Source organism: Boleophthalmus pectinirostris, unplaced genomic scaffold (assembly GCF_026225935.1).
Source record: "Boleophthalmus pectinirostris isolate CB_2022bp ecotype Guang Dong unplaced genomic scaffold, ASM2622593v1 HiC_scaffold_10, whole genome shotgun sequence".
Classification (NCBI taxonomy): Eukaryota; Metazoa; Chordata; class Actinopteri; order Gobiiformes; family Gobiidae; genus Boleophthalmus; species Boleophthalmus pectinirostris.
The window spans coordinates 13,675,951-13,703,859 of record NW_026570971.1 but is presented as its reverse complement, the minus strand read 5'-3'; the positions used below and the strand labels follow the sequence as shown (position 1 = coordinate 13,703,859).

Sequence of the window (27,909 nt, the reverse complement as noted above, 5' to 3'; positions counted from 1 at the left end):
TTATTATTTTTTTTTACATTTGGTTTTATAACTCAAAAATACCTAGAAAAACAGGCATTCTGACTATGAGTGGGGTTGCCTCTCTTCAGATCTGACCTGTAACTTGGTCTGGTTTGGTCTCCATGAAGATAGAAAGGTTTAATACCATACTGTGAAACCCCCACCAGAAAACACCTTTAAAATTCTAAAAAAAAAACACACAAATAACATCTAAAGAAAGAAAGTAGACGGTCTTATAAGAACAGTTCTTTATGTTTTGCCATGTCAAACAAATATAAGTTGTTGTATATGCTACACAAAGAGAAGCAGATACCGCGACAGCTCCCAGGTTTCAGCACAGAACTGAGTCGTACAAGTGTCAGTTATTGCTTGTTTTGCTACAAATACAAGATACAAGATTCACTAACGATTTGACAAACGTTACAGTGGACAAACAGCAGAGTTATAGAAATGAAAGACAGATTCAACACACGACTTCAGTTTGACTTGTTCTCAGCTCATTTTTCACTGTTACATTTGCAGGAGAAGCAGCGATGGCCCGTGCACCGGAAGTTACAATCCCGGTGACAGATAACACTATATACGACATATTATACAGTACATATTCAGTCTGGAGACAATTGGAGCATACAAAATTTGACCTTCTCTTGGAGCTATGGTCATTTATTAACATCCACCCACCTGTTATAAGATAAGACTGACATCTTCACTGTTACTGTGTCGGATGAATGAATAAAGGAATATTTTATGAATCACTTAATATATTATTTTGGGTACTGCTGATACTTTGCAGCTGTTGTCATTAACATTCCCTGGGGGTGTGACGCTAACTGTAGGCACTATTCTGAAGGTTTGTTTGAGGCTCTAATCAGACTTAAATCTGAGCTTTAATTTAACACAACCTGACCAAATGCGTGCTGTTAACCAAGTCTCTCACAGATAAAACTACAGTCACAAGCTAGTTAGAATTACCCAACAGTTTTTCAGGTAGTCACACTCACCTTTTTGTTGAAAATCCAACACACAAACAGGACCATGCACGCTCGTATCGATCCCAGGCTCCTAAAAATGTGTTGTTTAAATCCATTTTGTATTTTTTCTTGAGTTTTCAAACAATCTTAAAACTTTTTTGACAGTGTTATTATGTGCAAGTGTGCCCATTGTGTCACCGTGGTAACAATTTGCCATACACATATATGCAGAAACCCCCCAGCATGATGTCACTGCAAAGTATCAATACAATATCTAATTATAGTTTTTCAAAAATGCTTCCAAATTGCCTAAAGTTGGTGTAATGTCTTTTCTATTACTATAAAATCTTTTGTTATTAAGGAAAATGGTACACCTTCTTGCTCTTTTTTCATAATGGTGGATGTTTCAAGATAGTTAGCCAGTATCGATCTGATTTAAAGGGGCACAGTTATCAAACATGAAATCAACAAAATGACAGATTATAATAGTGGATGCTTTGGTTGATTTTTCACAAGGCGTTCAATGTTTCCCTTTTCTCCATTTATAAAAATGCTTAAAGAGATCTATACACAAAATAAAAAAGCACAAATATTCAGTTCAGCTATTTACAGCAAAACCTGGTATTAGTCTTGTGAAAATGACATTTAGAGATTGCCAAACATGCAAGAGGTTTGGAGACAGAACTGGGCAATCTATAATAGTTTTCATTAGAAGAAAGCTGTGAATTGTCTTTGCGCTGTCAGTTATATTATTTTTATTTAATTTTATTTTTTTGTTATAAAAATGAATGTTCCCATAAGACACCACTGTGAGGATATGCACTGTTGTACTCCACTGTCATCAGATTAAGATAAAAAACACCTCAGCTCAGAAGTCAGAAGCATGCAAAAGTGTCTCAAATACATACTTGTAGTTAGGCATCTATTTTAAATGAAAAAAGACCTCTCCGAAATGAACAAAACAGAAAACAAAACAATGCTTACAATAATATTTGAACGGTTAGTCACAAATGCGCTGTGATTTTTAATAATTTCCTGCTCTAAAAGTTGAATATTTTGAATGTATGAATATAGTATTTACAAGCAGACAACCTGATACGAATGAACTTCCAAATCAAGTACAAACAGAACCAAAAGAGTCCACAGGTTACGGAGAGGTACTGTGAATGGTGACAAGCGATGAGCTGGATGGTGCCTGGCGTGACAGGTGTCTGACCGCACTTACACAGAGGGTCCTGTAGGGGCCGCTGCTCATGCCCGCCGCCCGCACCATGTGATGTGAGTGATCCATCTTTAGGTCGTAGCCGCCTCATTCCTCTCCCAAAAACACGTTTGCACAGCCATGTCCGTTTTGCTTTGGAGTGATCTGAAATGAGGGGCGCGGCGCTCAGACAGGGCACACTGCTGTCAGGATAAGGACAGGTGTGTGTGGGTGGGTGGAGGTGGCGGGGGTCTAGTTGCAGACTTTGGGGGGGCCGTCGGGGCGTCTGGTCTGGACGATCTGCTGCTTCGGCCGAGCTCCCTCCTCTTCCTCCGTCTCGCTCTCACACACGTGCACCACAACACTGGGGGTGGACTCTGTGCCCGCGTGCAGCTCGTACTTCTCACCTGATGAAAAACACAGAATAGAAGGAAGTTCAATATCAGTTAAGAGACCACAATAACACATACGCCTTGTGTTGTGTTGACATGATACTAAAGTTTCAAACTCGATTTCAATATCTCATGTATAAATTTATGTGTAGGTTACATGAATCAAGAAATAAAATTATAATGTGCTTGACATTGATATTAAGGAAATTGACACCCAATTTTACTCTGACATCTGGAAATGTTGGAAGAGCCAGCTATATGTATTTTAATTCTACCGGACCTTACGTAACTGTAGGTTGTTTTTTTGTTTTTTTATGTGTGTGGGTATGTGTGTGTGTATGTGTGTGTGCTGGTGGGTTTATATATGATTGTGGGTGTGTGTCCTTCTGTGTACGCTTTCTGTAAATAAAGTTATATAATACTAAGGAATGCACTAAAACCATGATAAGTACAAAAAACACTCTTTAGACATTTTCAGCATTAAATTGTAGTACTTTTTTTATACATATATATATATAATCCCACAGTAATCCAGGTCGGTTCCATAGAGGTCCATGGGCGTATACTAGTCTATGTGTTCTTATACTTGTTCGGAAACAGCTCAAAATCAGTCTAAAGCTATTTAGGAAAGGTTTATTTCTGTTGACTAGTATTTGATTTTCTATACTTTTAACAACACTACAAGTTACTTTAAGCATTATTCATCCATTACGCAGTCACACTACTTTAGCCACAGCTGTCCTGATGGAAACATGTCTGTGTAAACAATCTCGATGCAACCACAACAACACGTGACATAACCACATGTATGATGCCAGTAACAAGGGTCAGATAACTTTTGTGTTAAAACCTCGACCCAACTGACCACAACAGATAACACAGCATGAAAATATGAAAACAGAATTTAAGACCGAGAGACAAGAGATGAAATGCATTTTAAAAAGTGTTCACTAACCATCCCAGAATGCCACTTCAGTTTCAGAAAACAGTATTAGCTTTCCAGTCAATCTAATGATTAATTAAACTTCAAACTATTGCGGTTATAATTATTTATCAGACCAAAACTTCACACATAACAGTTCAGCTGCTATTGTGCTCCTTAGTGAAAAGCGTGGCTATTCCCAGAATGTGATCCTTCTAGGAATAGCCTGGTTCTTTCTCTACATGCCAGCCTCTCTCGATCCGATGTGCAGATTGTATTAGTGGTTACCATGGCAATGCACTTCCACAGCTGGCACAGAGGAAAATGGTCTGGACAAAAGAGTCGAGCACAAAGACTAAATGGTGTCCTGCTGTTCCATGCACCGAGGACAGGGGGAGCCACAGATCTGCATCTGCACTCTTTATAATTAAGGCTGCTGAGAGCAAGTGATACAAAAATAGCTGCTCAAACTTAAATCTAGTTTAATAAAATAATACAATCTCATGATACAAATAATGCTACATTTTGAGAAAGATTTTATAACTATAGATTTTTATTTATTTAAATCTTTTCAATATAATCAGTGATTCCAGTGGCATACCATAGTAAAAACTCGATTAAAGGAGCATTTATTTATTTTTTTGCAATATATTTAATGTAATATAAAGCAGATTTTACAATATATACCCATATCTTAAGTTAAATTTAAATCAATTGAACACCTACATCTTATTTTAACACAGAATTGGCTCTCCTGATAGTAGAAATAAACAGGTCAGAGTCTTAAGCGTGTGCCCTGCAGCTGCCGGTGTATTTCGGTGTGATTTCGCTTGGTGATTATTCTGCCCTATTTCAGCCTCACAAACAGTCACCTCAGTACTAGGCCGTGTAACATAAACTGCTTTGTGTGAGTATGCTCTTAACGCATTAGGCCCTGAATTCTCTTAGGCAGCAAAGGGCACTTGTTCTAGAGTAACTATTTTAAGAGCTGAACCCGCTCACTTCACTGCTTTGTGCCCTGCTGTCTCGTGTGGTAGATAAGAGGGGCTGCAGGTGCAAACATCCAAATGACAACAGCTGTCCATGGCACTGAAGAGATAAAAATAAACACGTAGCCGAAAGGAAACAAGAAACAACAGATTTTTGAGAGGGTCAAGTGAAAATGGAAGAGGGGAAAGGACAGTACATACATCTATGAAAGAGAAATTGCAGTGTTGTTACAAGGACCGCGCTAGAAGTGTCCTTGGTGCAGGGAAAGCACATTTTTAAATTGTAATTGAATCAAACTCGCAATCATCCAACCGTCAGGGCTGCAATTACTTAGATAACAAAAAAGATATTTAGAGAACAAAATATCCTGTACCTGTGGTTTAGACCGCTACATGTTCTGAAATGCTAGGGATTTTTGTACTAGTTTATTAGTACAGATTTGACTTTTCTCTTTAATGTTAATGCTCCTGGAGTTGTTTACAATGTGAACTCTGAACCTAACCCAAATTAATAGGCATATATTGCAAATCTAATCACAAGACCTTTTTTTTCCCCAAAATCATGCAGCTATACTGGCTACAGAAGCTTAATTTCTCTATCAGGTAATAATAGATGTAGCTTGAGAGTGTAAAGAGATGGCACGAGATTCTGAATATCTAAACCAGGGGTCACCAAACTTGTTTATCTGGGGGCCACATTATCACTCCTCACTGTGATGGGGGGCTCGGGTCAGGTCAGCCGTATAATAGAATTGCACGACCCTGATGACCCAGATTATATTCTTTGAAAAATGCCACATCTTCTTCACATATCAGACAGGCTGCATGGTCCAAAACAATAATCAGTAATCTACTGTTCTTTGCAAACTCGGCACTCTCTGTCAAGTTTTTGCACTCATGCCTCACAGCAAGAAGCTTCCAGGTTCGATCCCCGGGTCGCCCAGACCTTCCTGTGTGGAGTTTGCATGTTTCTCCCCGTGTCTGGATGGGTTTCCTCCGGGGCGCTTTGATTTTCCCCATCAACCCAAAACATGCTACATAGGTTTCTAGGAAGAACAGTTGATAGCCAAGGTCAGTCAAATACAATCAATCAATGAACCTGCCCAGGAACTACAGGTGGAAATTAGCACTGGTGCTACAACCTGGTACAATGCATCTCTCCTGCTAAGGTTAATGTAAAAATGGTGTGCTGTCCCTGTCTCATTAAATAAATAAATAAATAAATAAATAAAACACTCACCATTTTGCTGTCCTTAACTGCACTACAGTAGTCTAAGCGTGCGTTGACTGTCACTGTTTGATCTCGAGCTTGTCAGGTGACGAAAATTCAGTGGCAAATGTAAAAACGTCATATAAAAATTTAAATATCACATAATAATATAAATTTAAATACTTCATATAAACATTTTTAATAGAAAAAATCTACAAAATACACGATGCAAACATGTTATTATTTGCCAAAAAGTTATTAGTTTGATGACACCTGATCTAAAGTATGAGAAGTAAGGATGTATCGATACTGATACTGGTATAAAATATTAGCTGGATCAGTGCATCCTTTATGAGAAATGTATACCATTAGTATTGACCCTAGAGACATACACTCAACACACTGTGGTAGTATTTTTCATTCAAGTCTGACTACACTTTGATGACATTGGCCAGAATAAGGACTGTACTGGAGGAGTCCTTGGTACAGTAATGCAATTTTTCTACTGATCGACAATAAACCACAGCATACAGGTGAAGAAGAAACATGGCAAACATGGAGGACCAAGCTCGATACATAATATTCTGCATGGAAAATGAATAGTGGAAGACAGTAGCTAATTTGTCGCAAAGAAAATATTACTCGACCAACTGGACTAAAGTTTTTTTTGCTTGCAATATAAATCTTCACACCCCTGAATTTAGTCTATGTAAGCAAAACCAGCTATTGGCGAGACCCACTTTCTAACTCACAGCACCTGTTCAGCGCCAGCATCAGTACAGCCTCTGTGTAAGACATGTTTGTATGTGTCTTCTTCCTTCATGGAATACAGTGAATACAAAATAAATGCCACTTCCTTCGACAGCGCGATAAATCCTATTAACTGAACACATTCACGAGCACGCTCCCGAGACTAATGTGTTCAACGGCGCTTTTTAAAAATGAGGACAACATGGCAATAAATAACAACAACTCCTAGCAGCACCCCGGGCAAATATAGCAGCTTCATTTAGCGGCTAGTGTTCACAGGTACACGGGATACAGAGACAGGACAGTGTGTGTATGTGTGTGTGTGTGTGTGTGTGTGTGTGTGTGTGTGTGTGTGTGTGTGTGTGTGTGTGTGGGTGTGTGTGTGAGGGAGGAGCTGCTCTGACCTGGTCCCAGTTTGGCCACAGCACACAGCAGGTCATAGTTGATGACTGGGGTGGCGTCTTCGCTCTGGCTCCAGCCCACAGGAGGAGAAGCTGGAGGGGAGATCAGGAACTGCTTCACAGGCTGAGGGGGAGCCAGGTATGACTTATCTATGTCCTCGTCTCCATTCTGGATCTAAAACATACCACAAAAGATTCATATAGGGCATACAACTATTACAACAACTACTAGTATGCAATTGAGATTCAACCAAAGCTTTGTCAGCAGCCATCTCCATTCTCAACAAACTATATCACTGACCTTACCATTAATTCATTTATTATTTCTTGTCAAACATTAATTCATTTATTATTTCTCGTCAAACAAATCTAATAACAATAGAAATTCTTTTCCAAAACAGTGTGGGCCCTGGTCCAGAGCCTGTGCACACTCACTTGAGCGAAGTAGAGCTTGAGCTTGTTGCCGTTGAACTCAGACTCGTGCAATTCAATGCGAGCGCGTGCTGCTGCCTCTGGGGTGCTGAAGTTTATTCTCACTCTGCGGAAACTTTTGAAGAGCTGGAATGTGACCTGCTCATCGTAGAGTCGAAACACAGCTTCAAAGCGCTCCTGTACAACACAAGACATCACACTGTCACTTTACTGGCCCACACAGAGCACACAGGTGGCTTACTGACACACACATTCACCACAGTATAAAATAATAAGAATAATAACACAGTTATGAATTAAAGAATTACAAAGCTTAATTCAATTCTGTAGAGTAATCCATTTGCCACAGCTGCCCAGGGGCAGACTGACAGACACTATGAACTAATGGCCTCACTGACCAACACTAAACACAGTCACATCATTACGACATTCACACAGTGAGGTGAGAGCCATGGCCAAGAATAGTATGTAATGCCAGAGGACTCATCACAGTTAATAGGCATGTGAGCTACATGCTACTGCTGCACTGCATTCTGTTTTATAGTGTGAAATATCACATTTTTGCTTGATTATTATTTCAAATGAGCACTTGTACACATGAGGAAATGTAGCACACTGTAAGTATTATACCAAAGGCTAATACATGTCCTTTTTACTACTACTTTGACAAGTAGTCAGTTGAATTGTTTCTCTTCCTGCGAGGAGAGTACCCAGTACTTCCTCAGAGTGCACACCTGATGCACAGCAGACGTCTCTCTCTTTATAACTCAATGTTCTCCATGGGCACAAACAGCTCATTCAGCTGTGGACTCAATCAGACGGTGCTGGGGGTGCTCTGAGTAATCACAGCTCTGCACTGCTCTATTCTGTGTGAGCCGGACGTTGCACTGGACAAGACTTTCACAAACACAACAGGTCCACTGATCCTCTATTGTGTGCTCAACTGCTCATTGTCTGCTCAGGTCAGCTCTGGTACCATCTTCTACCATCAAAAGAAAACACTTGAATGGTTAGCTTGATTGCTAAAACTTTCTTTCAAGACTTCTTTTAAAGAATATGTCAGAAAGTTTTGTAAATAGTTTAATTTTACAATTTACAATCAGTGAGACAATTTCATTATTATTTCATTTCATTCCCACTGTTAAATGGGTTGCCATTGGGTTGCCAACCTTAAATGGTTTAAACCCTAAATAATAGGAATAATGGTCAGCTGCAGCTCTAACAGTGTGTATGAAGCCTGGTCTCACAGGCAAAGCTGTTTGTGACTCACTGCTGCGAGCTGCTCTGTGCTCTGTGCTTAATGCTGATATCATATATTTAAACATTTTACTATTAACACAAATATTCACACAACAACACTTTGCTTAACACATCAAATAGTCAATTAGGCTGGCACATGAAACAGCATCCAAGCCTGTAAGGCTGTCAGCTATATACATGGCCAATGGAGCTATGCACTGACCCTCCGGACTCTTAAGTAGTAGCCTAGTATTTTTAAGAAGTACAACTATTCAGTCCAAAAAACAATAATAATAAACGTAATAATTGTTTTGCTGCTGATGTTTTGTGGAGTGGGTAAGACTGTTTTTAGTGTCAGGATAACTATGGTCATTGACATGCACTAGCCTAGCACCAGCGACCTCTGCAAATACAAGGACTGGATGGAATATTTTAAAAAGTGTCTCCACACGTCTCCAACACTCTGGCTCACTAGGAAATGAAAAAATTCCAGACTGTCCCTTTAAAAAAGAGATAGGCCAGTCTTCGGGAAAGCATCTAATCTAAAATGGAGGCTGCATGGGCCCTTTGAGCTTCATTAATTTTGTCATGTAGGTGATCTGCGGAGAACACTATATGTGATGTGTCGAATAGTGATTAGAGAAAACCTGCACGTCTAAATAGAGATGTCGTAATGAAGGGATGTGCTACAACTCCTATGTGTACTATAATTCACTGAAACTCAATTTTCTTGTCTTTGAAATCTTTCTTAGTTTAATAAATACAAACTCAGAGCCCTTTAGACATGTCTTGTTGGTGAATATTCCATGAGTTGGTTTCACTGTCTCACATGTGATAACTGATAGGCTGCTCTGAAGTACCTCTTTGCAGTGAAGGATGTTTTGGCATGAGTGAGATGGAACCTGTCAAGTTACACGACTCCTCAAAGGTAGACCTGTACTGTGTGCCGAGAAACAACATCATGCGCTTCTGAGAATATCTTAGATAATTATTATTCAAAACTTCTCTGCTGGAGGGCACACTAACAGCTTGTCTCGATCCTTGAAGGTTCCACCGTACGGAAAAAAGCAAAAGATGCCCCCCAGTTAGAGCCAAAGAAGAAAGTCAAAGAATTTCAAGGAACTTTTGAGCAATAAAATATCTGTAATTGGAATAAAGGGCCCATTTTCACTGCTTAAAGCTCACGTGAGTCAATTCTGCATAATATAGGAGCTTTAAGATGGTAGATCGGGAAAAACAAATGGCATCATAGAAACTGTTGTGGTCGAGATAAACATAACATATTCACAAAAACATTTCCACCTTTTCCCTGTACATTTGATACCCCATATACATATTTAATGGCTTCCTGTGCTACTAATAAATTGCATCCCTCTGCCAGAAAACACAATGCAGCTTTAATTTTATGATGATTGTTTATGTTTTGATTAGTCTGTATTGCAATTTTAATCCCTTTCTTATTTTGTAAAGCACTTTGCATTACGAATTGTGCAATAGAAATAGAGAACACAACCACATAAACATTCCACTTCTTCTTCTTACACAACATGACAAAGAGAAAAGTAGCCTAATACGCACTGAAAACCCCTTGCTCACATGCTCATGCTCGGTCTGAAAGTGTTTTTACCTGACACCGTTACACTGACATGTGCTGAGGTATAGGGCCCGAGCAGCAGCAGCAGTCACTACAGTGATGTCAGCACTCTCACATATCTGACCACAGCATCCTCACGTCACCTTTACATAACACAGTCCACACACCACTTCCTCCTCTTCAAACACCAAAGGACACTGTTGAGTCACTGGCCTGAACGATGCCTGATGAATAGGTTTACAAAATAATGACGCTTTAATGTGTAATAAATAATCAATGCTAACCGGACTCTTGTGCGTTTTCAAATGATTCAAAATGTACAAGTGTCTGAAAGTGGTGCCCAAACTGTTTGATAGAGGTCATTTGTCTTTATACAAAATGCGCTCTGGCAATTTTCCAAAAGCTTCAAAATAACCAGGGCTGTAGTCTTTTAGTTGATTGATTTTAGCCTTTTTTTTTTTCTTTATTTGTCCCACAATTCACATTACAATTAATTACAAAATTAAGATCAAGAAATGTATACTATATATATTTTAATAAGATTATAAGCAGAAAGGAGAAGAGCTGGAGTTTTGGAAGTTAATTGATGTTTTCACAGATAAAATGATGTTAGAAACACTATATTATATTTAATTTAAATCAAAATATTGATCTAACAACAACAACTTAATAAAAGAAACAACTCCCATGACTTCAGTGTTGTTCCACCTGTCCCTTTATGATATGTCACAGTAAAAGCCACTTTATGATATGTCACAACAAAGTGGTGCACTGTTGGCTGTTCTTTCTATGATAACTACAGTTCATCCTAACAAGCAGCTGACCCAAAATGGCTTCACAGCTCTGATTAATCTTATGTGTATTGCAGATTAAGAAGAAATACATTTGTAGAATACAATGGGCGGAAGTGAAAGTGGAAAATTTCAGTACAATGTCGTCTTGATTGCAGAAGAATAAAAATTACTTAAAGATGCATTAATCACTCCAAATACAAGTTAAAAGGAGTAAATGAGAAGGGAAAATTGATTGCATAATATGTGAGCTATGAATATATCATCCACCATCATTACAATAAATTAGAGTCACATTTTGTTATTTTCAAATCTAGTCTTTTGGTCAGGGTTAGCTGCGGAGGAGAGTCTGCAGGTTTTGTTCTTCTAGACCGTTCTGTCTCTGATCCAGGGCTGGTCCGGGCAGTCTGGAGCTTTCTCTCACTGTACTCTGCTGTTGCAACATTGTGATTTCACTGTCAGTGCATTCTCTTGCCAGATTTGATCTTGTTAAATTCAGACTGGCACTGTATAACCACAATAAACTAATATTGTAATCCACGGTTCTCAGAGATTACCTGCAGTAAAAATCCTTTTGACTGCAGTTTGCTAATCTGACTTTAGACACGTGCTGGCTTTAATACAGTGTAATCCAGAGTCAGGCTGCACTAGTGGAATAAGATTTGAGTGAAAACCGTCAAACTAGGCCACAAACAGAGCCCCGGGTGAGTCACAGATAAAGGAGGGGTAAAATTAGTAACATGGTCCAATAACTAAGAACGTTTATTTGAGCATTTACAATATAATTACTGCTCCTGGTATGAACAAAGCAGAGCCACTGAATGGGGAGGCAAGTAATTAAAGCGTTAAAGTAGATTAAATTTCTATAACACAAAAGATTTTATAGCTCATGGGTTGTAAAGTGGTCTAAATGAAAAGAGATGTTTCATTGTCAATATGAGTGTGTTCATTTGGACGGATGTTGATTTGGTTTGGTCCTGATCCAGGTTTAGTTCTAGATAGTTCCAATTTCATCTCAATTTTGATGTTGAAAGTGTTACTGCAGCCTACATTGTATTCTAAATAATAAAAACACTCTTTATTTAGACAATAGCATGTCCTTTCCGACATTAAATCGCAGTACTTTCTTTTATATTACCATGTGTAATCCCTCAGTGGTCCAGGTAGGTTTCATAGTGGTCCATGGGCGTGCACTAGTCTATGTGCTCTTATATTTGTTCTAATACAGCTCAAGATAATTTTAAAGCTATTCAGAAAAGGTTAATTCTTGTCATATAAATATGATTTTATTTTGTATCGATACCTGATCAAATTAGTATCTGGTTTAGTATAAATACGTTATCTAATTTCAATACTTTTGACAACCCTTTGATAAATGGCTTTAAGTTTTTGATAATAGCAGGCTAATTACTTGAACACAAATAAGAGGATATACAATCACATTAGCTCTCTTCATCTGCTGTATTCTATGTTGCTTTTGTGCCTAATAGCTGTAAAGTTGTTAAAGCAACATGCAAATTGCTTGTCCCACGCAGCACAGCAGTAAACCTGCATACTACAAACAACAATCAAATGTCTTTGTGTGTGTGTGAGTTATTACATAAGGGTCCATAAGTGAGAGTGCTCTCAATACTGGCTCCTGCCCAACAGTCTGCTGACATCACTCAAATCAGTTTACAGCAACAACATGATCTAAATACTTTGTGTCACGGCTTTTACTGTTCATTTCTCCAGGTTCACATCATGTTTATTCATTACAGTAAAGCAGATGGATACTTTAAAGGACCTGTACTTGACTTTTAGGAATAACATAACATAAAAGCATCTAGCTGCAGGGGGAAATTGAGAAAAAAAAAAAAAAACTGACGTAAACTATGCATTTTAAAAGCCGTTTTGTTGCATGAGAACCATAAGGATGCAACAGCCAGGGACAGACAACCAATCAGAGATGCTGTGGGATGGTATGGGATGGTATGGGGTGGGCTCCAATGCTCTGTTAAATGTCATCTCCTCTGTGCACTGATAACAGTTACATAACACTGACCATGGGTGTGTGTTTGACACAGTTGTCTCTAAATGCGCAGTTAGCGTTTCACCTGCTGTGTAAGGACAGACTTATCAAATCAGTTCCGGCATTTTCGGATGGACACCCATTAGAGCCGGGCCCAATGACAATATTCTGCAGACAACAGTTTTTCACTGTATGCCTCTAATACAGTATGATAAGAATATCTAAAAATATATTGTGCAGAATTCAAACAAAGCTATCTTGTAATTATTCAGTGTTTTTATGGCTGAAAAAACAACACACTGAAAAACATTCCTGCTATGAGCTGCAGAACTACAAGTTTAAAGGGCCTATAATATAGGCCCTATATGATGCTATTTTCTGATCTATGTTATAATTCACCTTCATCACAGACATCTCATGAGCTTTAGGCCATGTTAAAATGTTGTTACTCCCTCAAAAACAGACCTGCAGTTGTATTTTGTTTTATTCACACATGTTTAACACACAAACCCTGCATATTTAGGCTGAATTCGTCTCTCAAACTGAAAACACTCATGAGGTAATACAGGAAGTGCTCTATTGTGTTTTTAAAAACCCATCCACCTTCACTAGAATCATTTGGATCATTTCAGTCCTGGAATTGTCGATCTCTACTGAACTAAAAGTAAAAGGTAGCTGTTAACTTTAAAACTACCATTTTGTGACATCACAAGATAGCCTGAGTCACCAGCCGGTCTGACCTCACAGCATTAGAATTAATTTGCTCAATGGTAGGCAGGTACTTTTTCAATTTAACTAATCGCTGCTATTTGGTGACATGTGTAAGGCGGCTATTAAGCTTTTCCCAAATCCCGTTGGAAGAAGGGCAATAACGTCTTTCCCCTTGATAAAATTCACCAAACATTCTCTTTGTTCTGGCTTTATATCCTCAATCTCGGGAATCGTTGACAACACAGAATGTATGGTTCTTCTCTGATTGGCTGGTGCCTGGACTTACATTTCCAGGGTTTTTCCACCTAGAGTATTCCGATTCGTGACCTACTGGCTGGAGAAAAATGAAATTGAGTGGAGGCACTAGGCTAATCACAAGGTGAAACAGAGCATTTTTTAGGTGTAGACAGACTAAGAATAAAGGATTACTCAAACATGTGTGAATGAAACGAAACACAGCTCCAAGTTTTGAGGGAGTAACAACATTTTAACATGGCCTAAAGCTCACGAGTCAAATCTGCATAATACACAACCTTTAATGCCACTGTGGAACATTCTAGACAAAGCAGCAACATCTTCACAGAGACAAGCAGGTGACAAACCCTCCCCCAGGAAAGTTGCATAAAGCACTTTTAGCACGCCAGCCTACCTCTATTGGTAACAGGATGCTATCAAAGTGGTTATATCATGAGGGGTTTCAATTCTCCTTCCGTCATCAGTTCCACAACACATTTGTCTTCAAAAAGTATGACTATATATAACTCAATGTAATTACTTATGACGCTGTTTTCCAATGCAATTACCGCTGCCTAAAATAGTATATCCCATTGTGCACCCATTTTCTTTCTTCTTGTCTTATGTGGGCCCAGTGTAACCTGAGCCAGTGCAGGAGCCAGTGCTTTGTGCTATGCCAACCTCATCGGACACAAGGCTAACCTCTAACCGTCACCTGATCTGTGCCATGGCTCTAGTGTTACCGGCCGCCGCGAGCCGTCTGATCCACCTGCCTACTGTCCTGGTGCGGGGGGAGGAGGCACACCTGAGCCCCCGCACAGCCCTGGAGGAGCGCTCATCCCTGCCAGCTCATGGGTTTGGTTTCCCATGAGCTCCGAACATGATCCCATAATATCTACATGCATCCTCCAAGTTCTGCCGCTGCCCGAGGGTCCTCACTGTTATTCTGGAAAAACATTTGCTACCTTGTTGTGAGCCAGTTCAGGATGGCTGATTCTCCATCTCCTCCTCACCACCAAGATCTAGGGAGTGATTATAATTTATAATCATAAAATAGCATATGCCTGCTAGGGTCGAAGTTTATTCTAGGGCTGCACAATAAAAGAAAAACACACATCAGAGGTGGGAACTTGCAAGTCGTGATTTGAACTCGAGTCAGACCTGAGTCACTATTTTTAGGCTTGACTTATAAAATGGACTAAGACTCGGGACTCGACTTGGCCTTGAAGGTTAGTGACTTGAGAAGACTTGAGAAGCACTTTTAAATCTGAATTCTTTCTGTTCTGACCGATGATTCACACTTAGCTGTTGTGTTGTGTGCTATGCTTTTTTTCACCCTGGTCACACTCAGATGTTGTCAAAACATTTAAAAGAAAAGAATTACATTTCTACAACTCTTATATACTCAATAAACACTCAAATAAAAATAAACTATGATTTTTTTTAAGTACAATTTAGCTTAAAATTCATATAAATTGCATAAATCTAAGCTATATTTGGTATTTTGGTTTAAAGACATGAAATGACTTGAAGCTCAAAGCAGATGAATTGGACTTGACTTGGATTTATGGGCCAGTGACTCGAGACTCGACTTGGACTTGCCTGTATTTGACTTGGGACTCAGAATTGAGGTCAAAGACTTGAGACTTACTTGAGATTTGCAAAACGACTTGGTCCTCCCTCTGACATACAATATTCTCTAATTATGTTTTGTGTTATGATAACGATATATATTATGATATTTTAATATATATTTTGGACCATTAAGATCAGTTAAATTAAAATCATAATATGTGCATGCTTTCATTTATTAGTCAAATTGTAGAAAACTAAACTCAGTCTAAGTCTAAGTTGAAGCTAATAAGTGAAACTTTAAACAGAATCTGCATTTGTGTCAATTTTCCTTTCAAAAACAGTATTGTAAAATGGGGAACCTTGTTTTATTTTTTGTGATATTGATTATTGCTTCATCCAGTGTTGCAATGTTTTTATTTTTGTGATATATTGTGCACCCCTGGTCTTTGGTTCTAACCCAATTGGCTGCATCAAATTTCATTTTGAGCCCATATCTAAATACTGCAGTTTTAAATCTGTAAGTTATGGCCTTGTTACTTGCCAATTCCAGCATGTTTAATACAGCACATTACATCACTTTATTTCTGCTTCTCGCTGTACATAGGGCATTCATTGTTCTTCTTCGTCCAACCAGCATGATTCAGTCCCACACAAACACAAACAAGAACCGTGGAGCAAATGAAAGTTAACTGACCCACATCAAATAAACCTCTCCGGCGCCCTTGGCCTCTGTAAGTCACTGCTCAAGCATCATTAGTTTGCATTGTCAAGTTAAAGGTTTACTATGCAACTCCTTGTCTCCACGGAGATGTTATTGCTTTTCCTGGTAATGTTCCAGAGAATGGCATTAAACGTATCTATCTTCATGGAATCAAGTGGGTCACGCCACCAGGTCAAATTACAGGTCACATCTGCAGAGAGGCAAGCCTGTTCCCAGTAAGAATGCTTGTTTATTAAGGTATTATTTTAGCAGTGGAACCTGTAACTGAATGAACACAAGTATTAAAGTACCTGTTTAAAAATGTACTTGCAGAGTAAAAAGTAAAAGTATTTAACACATATTTTAAGGTTGTTTAAGGCTTAGAAAACTGATTTAAGTAAAGTACAGATACCTAAAATTCTTTCTTAAGTATAGTTACTTCATTATGTTCCACCAATGGCTGTGGAACATTCCAGGCAAAACAATAACATCTCCATGGAGAGAAACAGCCCCCCACCACCCCCCTCCAGAAACATTACGTAATGCAGCTTTAAGTGGTTATTTGTTCAATAGAAACGTATTGGTCAAGCCTCAATCCATTAGAGGTTTTTTTATTATATGGAAGGATAAAGAGAAATGAGATGAGAATTTACTTAAAAGTATTTATTTTTGTATTATATATTTTTGAGAGTAGCTATCTGTACTTTCTGCTTCACTACATTATTGAATAGGATTGAAAAATAAAAGTATTTTTCATTATTGTTTGAGACCTACTGAAAAGGCTGAGAGTTTATTTTTTTATCAATTGCATACTTTCAGCAAACAAAAAATATATAAAAAAAAACAGCTAGAAAAAAACAACAACATTGATTTAATTTCTATTGAGCAAAAATCTGAACAAATCTTTATCAAAATCAGTGCATTTGAAGCTCCATAACATCCAAAAGTACTTTAATGCTTTTTCTCAAGTCAGTTTTTCCATGTGATACTTGTACTTGAGTAATCCTTTGCCCTTGTATCTGTACTTTTATTCAGGCATCAAAACTGAGCACTCCTTCCACCACTGACTCTAATAACACTGCTACCAAATACATTCCTTAATTGGCTAGTGGTCATCACAGTAATCAATATCCCAAACACACTGGCAAAACAACACAGGAGTCCATCATTGTACGTCAGCAGAATTTTGGCACTGAGCCCTGACAAAGGAGAAATGTGTTTTGTGCTAAATTGGGCCTGACAGTAGAAATAGTTTGTACAAAACAACTCTACCTCCTGAGCTACAATGTCACCCCAAGTGTTCTGCTCTTAAAATGAATTGTAGAGGCTGTCTGAGTATTGTGTTGTGTTGAAAGTGACAGACAAAAAGAAAAATCAAACGCTGGAGGCACGTTTTCATAGCCTTACAAAAGTGTGCCCAAATCTATATGCATAACACTGTGCTAACCAGTCCAAGTCATTGACATTCTCGAATTTGTTGTCATAATATCATATGAGGGGCAGGGCTATGTTTTTAATCAACAAATCAAACTTTATTGCCAATTTTTCACGTACACAGGGTAAGATTGTCGACAGTATCAGAAATCAGACACTAATACCAGAGGTGGGATCAAGTTGTTGTTGTGCAAGTCTCAAAAGTCTCAAGTCTTTGACCTCAAGTCCGAGTCGAGTCCCAAGTCAAATACAGGCAAGTCCAAGTCGAGTCTCAAGTCACTGGCCCATAAGTCCAAGTCAAGTCCAACTCATCTGCTTTGAGCTTAAAGTAATTTCATGTCTTTAAACCAAAGTACTAAATACAGCTTTCTGTTTTTTGCAATTTATAAGAGTTTAAAACCAAACTGTACTCAAAAAGTCAAAGTATATTTATATATGAATATGTAGAAATGCTATTTTTTCCATTTTAAAGGTCTTGACAAGATTTCAGTGTGAATCATTACAATAAGAACAGAAAGAATTAAGATTAATAAAAGTACTTAATAAGAGTTATTTTGTCTGCACTGAAATGGAAGGAGGATGGAGAATTGGGAGCGACATGTTCCAGTTTGTTCCTTTAAAATTCAGCAACTGTAAAGAGAAAAGTATTTTATAAAAACATATACACAGTGCTCAAGTCCAAGTCAAGTCCTGAGTCATTGACCTTCAAGTCCAAGTTGAGGCCCAAGTCTTAGTCCATTTTAAACACAACGGAATCCAGGCACTCCAAAATCTTACTCCATTTCTCTCAGGTCCTGAACAGCTTTAGAATGATCCCGAGCTGTATCAGAACAAGTATAAGAGCACAGAGACATGAAAAATGTATAGAGGTAACTCTTCACAATAATTTCAGAAGATTGTTCAAGAAACATAGGGCTGCCAGTATCCTCACAACAAATACAAAATAGTTTTCCTATCAAATCAACTGTTGCTATGGTTCCCTCTGAATGATGGGTCTATAGCCAATTTAAAGGAGATTTGATGTCTTGGTAACCACCAAGTATTTCTGGGAAGAGCTGACATACTTTGAAGCTTATCGTTGTCTCTGCATGGGGCATTCACTAAGACTCAGAGCAACAATAAAGTGCACTTCCCTAGAGCAAAACCGTAAGAGGTCATCTTTGCAAACTTGTACTCATCGCTCACTCAGGATATTTAGATCTTTCTTTACTGAGAATAATAAGAGCTTTAAACTTTCTGGAACGCACTCATTTCAAGTTTAGCCTGCAGCATCCAAGTAGAACACTAAATACGGGCGTGCTAAAATATCGATATATCGTGATACTTGATTTGGTGATACGGTTTCATTATCATGGAGAAATAAGAGAGATTTAATTTTTTTTATTTTTAATAAATTATTTTGTGTATTTTGCTACAGTGTTGATGTTTGTTCAGAGAAAGGAAACTTGTTTATGTAATACACTTGACATATTCAGTGTTTTAATAGTTGCAATGGGTTTAATCCATACTGACTTTGCACAGGTCAGGATTTACCAAAGAAATACTGTTGTTAATGTGTTTAATTCTTAAAAATAGTGATGTTTATTGCAGCGTATCATGTGCAATATATAAATTATCGTATGTATCGCGATATCATGATAAGATCGTGTCATGAGCCATGTATGTGTTGTACTGAATTGTGAGGGACTGTGATTTTCTAGCCTGACTGATCAGCTGGTTTCACTTCATGGAAACCATCTGACCTTGCAGCATTAGAATTCTTTTGCTCGACAGTAGGCAGGTACTTTTTATTATTTAACCAATCGCTGCTATTTGGTCGTGACGTATGTAATGCGCCACTAACAGGGCTAACTGGTATATTAAGCTTTTCCCAAATCCCGAAGGAAGAAGGGCAATAATGTCTTTCTCCTTGATAAAATTCACCAAACATTCTCTTTGTTACGGCTTTAAATCCTCGATCTTGGGAATCGTTGCCAACACAGAATGTATGGCTCTTCACTGATTGGCTGGTGCCCGGACTCACACTTCCAGGGTTCTTGCAAACCATCTAGTCTATTCTGATTCCTGACCTAGTCGCTGAAAAGAAATTAAATTGAGCAGAGGCACTAGGTGGCGCCAGCCTGTCTAGTGATTCCCAGCCCTTGCAATAAAGGATGGATGGGGATAAGGCTGGGTGATATGGTAATAAAAACTGGATTGTGATCTCAATCCTGTGATGATATGCTGTTTTGACAACCAAATAATAATTCAGAGATTTTCGCTTGAATGCAGCTCAATGCACAGACGCTTTTTCCCACCCAAACCTCCTACTGGTCAGTCTCAACAATGCTCTGAATTAATGGCAGATGGAATAACCAATTGCAATTAAGTGTGAACATAAGAATAAGCAGATTACTTTAGTTACCTCTTCAAGGCGATATAAATTAGGCTACAAACGTTTACATGAATTATGAGAAAATCTAAATTGTATTCTGGCTCCAAGAAAATTATATAAATCATATTTTTGGCATATTGCCAACTCAGCTTCTAAAAATAACAGTGTATACTTTACAAGCTATTACAGCCAAATATACATCTTATTAGCCTTAACTACACAATACTAATTAATATCAAATTAAAGGACTACCCATATATTTCATAATAGATTAGAACCAGCCAACAACCAACCTACAGTTTGCTTGGTACAGCAGGTTCGTCTGGCCATAATGTAAATGCAGGTATTTCATAACCATAATCACAAAAGGATACCAGAATTTGTCATTGATGTGAGAGACAATACTGCACCTGCTGTGAGGACACGCTGCCACTGCGTCTCTAAATGTGTGCCATGCATTCAAAACGTCGGCCTACTGTAACATGTGTCATCCAACTTTCCGCAGCATTACGTATTGGCTTTGCCCCACTTCTCTGCTCTTTCTCAATTTCAGTTGTTCATTCATTTTTTTAGGCGTCAGTGAGATGTCCGCACGACTCCCATTGAGAAAAAACGTCTGCATCCCACGTCATGCCTCTGCACAGACCGAGTCAGCGAGCGTGCTGTGCGTCCCGACCACAACGCTTTCTACAAAGGACGAGCTGCAGTGAATCACCCTGGCTCCATCATCACTCATCGTACCTGCATTTTGTCCGACGTGAAGACCTCCGTGTCCACTTCGCAAGCGATGATCGTCACCATCTCCAGCTTCATGTTTATCGATGGCATCCCCACACTGTTCCCGACGCGCGCACGACGCAGTGAAGTCTCGGGGAAGTAAAAGTTAGGCCCCCGGGATGGTGATGGAGCGTGTGTCCGCACTGGCGCTGCTGCTCCTCGGTGTGATGCGGCTCTCCTCTGCCTCTCACAGCTCCTCTCAGCCCTCCCCCTCCCTCACCTCCCGCGCCACATTGACGTCATTACAGTTTCACGTTCGTCGTCGCTTACGCCACTCCAGCGCTCGGCGATCCGTGCATGCGGGGCCACTGCAGAACTCGCGGTCCGGTGTATTCAGCCTATGTGCTTTTGGCGTTTTCTGAACTGCGGTAAAATGCAAAGATGCCTCTGAAAGTGCAAGCTACGCAGTTTACATCCATCTTCCATCCAAGTTTATCCATCCATGGTCCTCAATGTTGAGCAAACAAATACTAAATGTATTAAAGTTACCGTATAGCCACATTATATATATGAATTTGATGATGTCATAATTTTAGATGAGAGCAGGGACCTTTAATTTAAGCTGTAAACAAAGCCTACCCTGTTTTGAAAGAACTATCCACATTTATGATCCACAAACGCTGACCCTTATATTTCTAAGTGGCCCCACAAACCTGCCATATTAATCTTCACATTTTTATACAGCGCTTTTTCACTTTTCAGCTTTACAACAAAGAACCACTCACCCATTCACACACACATTCATACACCAGTGTACGCAGACACTGGAGCGAGGTGGGTTAAGTATCTTGCCCAAGGACACAACAACAGCATTCATCTGCGGGAGCTAGAATTGCATCGCCAACTTGTGGGTCAGTGGTCGGGAGCAGGAATCCAACCTCCAACTTTTGGATCAGTGGACAAATGCTCTACTAACTGAGCTACTGCCGCCCAAATTAAATTAAGTCTTTTGCTGAAATGGCCCAATTGCTCATATTAATTTGAACAGACTTATTCTATCACTATAACCTCAATAATATCACATTCCATTGTGATACAGACCTGAAATTAATGTTCCAAGCCTTATTAAAGGTGTGGTGGCTCTGTTAAAACTGTAGAATCTGTAACTCTAAATGGTCGGCTGTTATGACCTCTGCTCTTGAACCCTGCACTTCAAATATGTGTCAATATGTGGCCCTGTGTGAAAAAAGTTTGGACATCCCTGGACTAATACAATGATAATGCAGCACTTTCTGAAGCTAGTGGAAAGAAAATAATTGCACTTTTGTTGAATCTGCTGAGAAAGGAACCTTAAGCTTTATGCAATTTTTTGTTTAATGTGGATAGGCCCAGTAATAAACCAGCAAAATCTATCAATTTGGACCTGACCTCCAGCTCTAGGGAGGATAACAATAAAGATCCTAGAATGTTATCATGTCACATGAATACAACATGTCCATTGGTTTCAGACAATGAGGAATTAGAGGACCATTGCTATTAACTATTTTAAACAATCTACATCTATACACAATATTATAATGGGAAATAGTCCTTAAATGTTGCATATAGCAGAAACCTGCAAGCCACAGATAGTGTTATACACATGCGTAGAATCCCTTAGTCGTCCAGGCAGAATCCATGGCAAAGGAGAAATGCAATTTGTCAACTGGCCAAAGTTTGTCTGGTCGAAAAACGTTTCGCAGCTCATCCAAGCTGCTTCTTCAGTTCTGGTCAGAATGCTGGTGGACGCTTCCTTATATCTGCCTGCAGGGAGGAGCTAACTACACTGAAACTAACACCCTACTTGTTTACAGTTTCAGTTTGTTATGTGCCTGAATGATTATGCTAAATACTCACACTCAGTCCAGATGAAAAAGCCTAGCTAACAAAAAGAAACTGTAAATAAGTAGGCTGTTAGTTTCAGAGTAGTTTCATTGTAGTTAGCTCCTCCCTTCAGGCAGATATAAGGCAGTGTCCACCATCGTCTGACCAGAACTGAAGAAGCAGCTTGAATGAGCTGTGAAACATTTTCGACTAAATAAATGTTTGTCCAGTTGACAAATTGAATTTCTCCTTTGTCACGGTGCAATACATGTTTACCAAATCAGACTTGGCCTATCATTACCTCATATAAAAACAACTTAATAATCTCTATTTGATGCGACTCATTCCTCTTAGTCCAAGCAGAGCCCTCAGTGTCATAACCACAATCTCTTTCCAAATCACGCTGCCTCCTCCAGATTTTCGTGCACCTGCTCTGTGCTCTCACTACAATGACATCTGCAAACATCACAGTCCATGGAGAGACCCGCCTGACCTCCTCTGTCAGCCTGTCCGTCCCCACCACAAACAACAAGGGACTCGGGGCACTTGATGCAATATGCCACCCATACCATGTACTCTTCTCACACCTACAGACAGTGTTGGGAAAAATACTTTGAACATGTATTTTAGTTTCAGAATTCCCAATATTATGTTTGCAAGATTAGCTGCAACTGAATTGAAATCCGAATGGAAGCAATTAGCCAATCACAAAGGCAGTAATTTGTTAATTGCACCATAATTTCCTCCACAAACAACAAATTATTCTGTCTTTTTGAGCATGAAAGCGCAAATCCTGTAGTTTACAGCTGTACAAACATGTTCTGAAATGTGATTCTTATATTAGTTTGTCAGTTCATATTTCAGTCTTTTGTCAATTCTTCTGGACGTGTTCGTGCTATTTTTAAAACATGAGGCACAAATATTATGGCAATCGCAATTCTTGTGAGAAATTGCAATTAGATATTATCCCCATTTTTTTAAATCCTATCAAATAACTTACTTTTAAAGGTACATGTTACAATAGCAGTACAGTATTCTGAGTATTTGGAATACTTTTACATAGAGCTGCATTGTCTTATTGTGTAAAAACCGATAATCATCAAATGAAAGAGTAACCAGACCAGAATATAGGCACAATTTTGAACATATATTTTTAGTACATCTTTCAGTACTTCCCAACACTGCCAACAGAACACTTACAAAACAGATTGTATTTCTTATAATCTGCTATATTTAAAGACTTGCACTATTTTCAGCCACACTCTAGCACTTTGTAGTAAAAAAGGAATGCTCCAGGTGCTCGGTTTATTCCTCAAACCATGCCCCTGTGCCAACGCCTCTGCTGTAGCTCTAATATAGGCCAGGCTATTTTTAAAACAGCCACAGAATAGAGTGGGTGCAGTGAGGATGTCTACAGGATCACATCTACAGAGGAGGAGCAGAGCGGATAGAGAGACGGACCCAGAGGAGTGAGGTGAGAGTAAACAAAAGGCCTGTCAGGTGCCCCGGACATGAGAGTACAAAGCCCAAGGAGGGTCAGCTAAGGCCAGCCCAAACTGATCTACAAGATTATACTCGTAGACATAACCATCTGTGGAGCATGCAACTGCAGTTTTACCTTTTTTTTTTTTTTTGGAAATATTTTTTGTAAATTTATGACACACTTACCAACTTAGCAAACTGCCCTTCCATATTAAAACAGCTTGGCACAAAAACACAATAACCCAACAGAGTCTACTGAAAATATGGGCACATGAAACACCTACTATGAGACATTACATTAAAGGTACATTAGGTAACTTTCTGGTTTGGGGTCTGTCACCTGCTTGTTTCTATGGATATGCCACTTCTTAGCTTCTTAGTTCCAGAGTATGACATTAAACAGCTTTACCTTATATGTATTCAATTACAGGTTGTTTTATTGCTCAAAAATACCTAGAAAGACAGAAATTCTGACTGTGAGAGGGGTCACCTCTGCACAGATCTGACCTGTAACTTGGTCTGCTTTGGTTTTCATGAAGATAGAAAGGTTTAATGTCATACTGTGAAACATTCCAGACAATGAAAAGATGAAGAATAAAAAGAAAAGAAAGAAAGGGGTGTGGGATTAAGTAAGTTTTCTTCTTCCCGCTGCTTTTGGGCCAATTTTTTTTGCTGTTGTTATTTCTGCTATGATTTCATTAATGTTATATGTTTAGTTGTAAAAGAATGTAAATTTCTTACTTGCACAAAATAAATACATAAATCAGATCAAGAAAGAATATGACAGACCCTCCACCAGAAAAGTTACACAGTTACATACAAGTTTGATTGAGGCTTTCTACTACAATCCGTCACTGTAATGATCTGAACCGTACCATCCAGACAAATAAGTCACCAGCTTCATTTGAATTTCACATAAGCATTACGTGAGGATTTGCTTGTGTTTCCTAAGTCCCGTCGAGTTCAAAGACAGACAGCCTTTGTGGACAGGAGGTCACATGAATGACACAAAAGGTTTCGTGTTTAAAAGTGTTTGCTAAAAATAAGTTCTTAACTCTTAATTACTGAGTGATGAGCTCTCAGGTCCCCCCAGGGTCTATGGAACGTTTATTTTTATTTATGAACTGTTGTGAGCATGTACCTAAGTAGGACCACATGCTCTGTCCTGGCTAGGTATTGGATTTATACAGCTCCTTTCAAGATACCCTTCACAGTGCATTTTTCATTCCCATTCGTACTTGGTGGTAAGATACTATTGTAGCTATAGCTGCCTTGGGGTAGACTGATGGAAGAAAGCCTGCCAATCTGTGCCATCTGATGACCACCAACACTCATGCACACACCACATTCATACTAGGCAATTAAGTGAAGTGTCTTGCCTAAGGACACAGTGGGATTCGGTCCGCTGACCTTCACCCAGCCTATTACTCTGCAGAGGTTCAGTTTTAGCACTTTGATTAAAGGTGCACTATGTAACTTTGTGGTTTGGGGTCCGTCACCTGAGTGTTTCTATGGATATGCCATTGCTAGAATATTCCACAGTATGACATTAAACAGCTCTACCTTACATTTATTCAACTACAGGTGGTTTTATAGCTCAAAAATACTTAGAAAAACAGGAATTCTACTGTGAGCGTGGTTGCCTCTCCACAGATCTGACCTGTAACTTGGTCTGGTTTGGTCTTCATGAAGATAAATAGGTTTAATGGTAAATGATCACATTGTTCTATAGCACTTTTCCACCTTAAAGGCACTCAAAGCACTTTACAACAAGGAACCACTCACCCATTCACACACACACTCATACACCAGTGTACGCAGACACTGGGGGCGAGGTGGGTTAAGTGTCTTGCCCAAGGACACAACAACAGCATTCATCTGTGGGAGCTGGAATCACAGCAGCCAACAGTGCTCAGTGGATCTGAACACTCAACCCATGATGTTTATGTCGAGAGTGGGATTCCGGCCGCCAACATTCAGATCAGTGGATGAACGCTTTACCACGCTCTAATGCTCTAATGCTATACTGTGACATTTCAGACAAAAGCTAATTTCCCTCTAGGATAATAAATAACCCTCTTTGATCTTAAATACAACTTATCCACAAACTTGTAGCTCTACATAATGTACTATTATTACATGGACAGTGCCTCCTCACCCTGTGTACTTCGTGGTCAAACACAGTGTCGTGAACATTGCAGGCGAACAGGGCAGTGGGCAGGTCACTCAGGTCCATCATCTCCTCTGCCATAGCCTCCTGGTCCGACTCCCCACACACCATGTCCTCTTCATCCTCCTCATCCTCCTCAGGGTCACTACTGTACGCCTCCGAGCCACTGCTGCAGCCCTTCAAACCCTCACGCAGCATGGTGGTGCTATTGTGGACATACAGAGGAAAGAATGGGTAAAAATGTTACAATATTTCTATGTAGAAATCCAAGGTAAGTGCAAGTACTTCACAACATTTAAGAGCATGCATCTGTACTTTCTACTTCACTACATTTTAGCTCTGGACTGAAAAGTAAAATACTTTATGGTTTGAGACCTGCTGAAATTGCAGAGACTTTCTTTCTTTCTTTATTTCTTTATTTATGTATTTATTACTTTATTTATTTTTAAATTTCCTTTTTATTTATTTATTACTTTATTTATTTTATTATTTTACTTATTTTACTTATTTATTTATTTTAATGTATTAAATTTTTTTTTTGCATATTTAATCTGAGTTAACATCCTAGCATTGAGCAAATCAGATGCACAAAAGTGGCAAAAAAAATTTAAGAAATCAGATGAATCACTTAAAATCAGCTAAATACTTTTTCAAAATTACTACATTTCCTCCTTTAATTGTTCTAATCTTTTTACTTTTTACGTTTAAAGCACATTTTTAAGCAGGTACTTTAATACTTTAAGTTTAAGCTGATTTTTTCATATAATACTTTTACTTTTGCGTGAGTAACTTTTTACCTTTGTATCTGTACTTTTACTTAACAAAACGGAGTACTTCATCCAGTACCGTAGAGATCACATTCATTAGTGTGCATAAAAAAAATATTGAAAGCATCCATAAGCAAAATGTTTTGTAAATGAGCACCGACATCTAGTGGCTTGTACACTGAACTGCATTTATTCACATTTTAGTCCCATCAAACAAATCTAAATACATCACAAATCTCACTCCAGGATGCCGACGCGTTGGTTTTAAAAGGAACTACAAATCTGACAAGGATCAAAATAAATTCTAGATGAACTTTAGCAGATATTTATCTCCTATAGATCTAGTGTAACAAATCATAGGTTAAAGGCCTGTTGCTCGCTTTTCCAAGAAACGTCTACACATCTATGGAAGCTTGAGAGCGCACGGTGGTGTTGTTTTTGCGCTTACCTCACTGAAAGTTGCGGATAATTCCCTGTACGAAACAATCAAAGACAATATTCTGTATTGAATCCACCTCTGGCTCGGTGTTTTCCCTTTATAGGCGAGAGTTGTTTATTATTGGATAGTCTCTTGGCTCTGGAGGCGAGACCAATCCAACGCCAGAACAACCCCGCATCAGCCAATCACAGAGGAGCTTCATGAGGGATGCTGTGCGTGCTGTGCGTCACCAAGGGGGCCAAAACACTCGGATGAAAACATTGGTATCAACACAAGTGATTATTAAACATGTGGAAGTAGGCGTGGAAGAAAAAGTTGTTGTTTTCTTACATTTAAGTAGGCCTAGTTTCTGAATTTGCCCGTGCATTGCTTAAATAATTCAGGTATGCTTTAAACAGATTTAAAATAAATATACTAAACTATTAATGTTCTGAAATATTATGCTGTTGTCTTGCAGTGGTCTGTTCCTAGACATTCTGTAAATCTCTTGGACAAAATGGATGTTATGGGAACATACAAACCAGAGGTGGGACCAAGTTG

General features: G+C 38.9%; 1 protein-coding gene across 2 annotated transcripts; it reads right to left on the bottom strand.

Moving 5' to 3' along the window:
• Positions 1-264: 264 nt before the first annotated feature.
• On the bottom strand, positions 265-27,427 carry rcan3 (regulator of calcineurin 3). 2 transcript variants are annotated; one of them, XM_020919645.2, is made up of 5 exons: positions 27,379-27,427; positions 26,152-26,368; positions 7,272-7,445; positions 6,840-7,011; positions 265-2,579 (listed from the first exon to the last, which is right to left on the bottom strand). In XM_020919645.2, the coding sequence occupies exons 2-5, from the start codon at positions 26,359-26,361 to the stop codon at positions 2,425-2,427; spliced, it is 711 nt and encodes a 236-aa protein (XP_020775304.1). In that variant the 5' UTR covers positions 26,362-26,368; positions 27,379-27,427; the 3' UTR covers positions 265-2,424. The 2 variants fall into 2 exon arrangements, with proteins under 2 accessions (XP_020775304.1, XP_020775305.1); XM_020919646.2 differs by lacking the exons at positions 26,152-26,368; positions 27,379-27,427 and adding an exon at positions 20,673-20,851.
• Between the last annotated feature and the right edge of the window lie 482 nt (positions 27,428-27,909).

Coding starts and splice junctions, on each gene's coding strand:
- rcan3 (XM_020919645.2), bottom strand. CDS start 26,361: ATGCTGCGTGAGGGTTTGAAGGGCTGCAGCAGTGGCTCGGAGGCGTAC. Junction 7,012..7,271: donor TCAAGCTCTACTTCGCTCAA/GTGAGTGTGCAC, acceptor GGTATGTTTTAG/ATCCAGAATGGAGACGAGGA. Junction 2,580..6,839: donor TGTGGCCAAACTGGGACCAG/GTCAGAGCAGCT, acceptor GTTTTTCATCAG/GTGAGAAGTACGAGCTGCAC.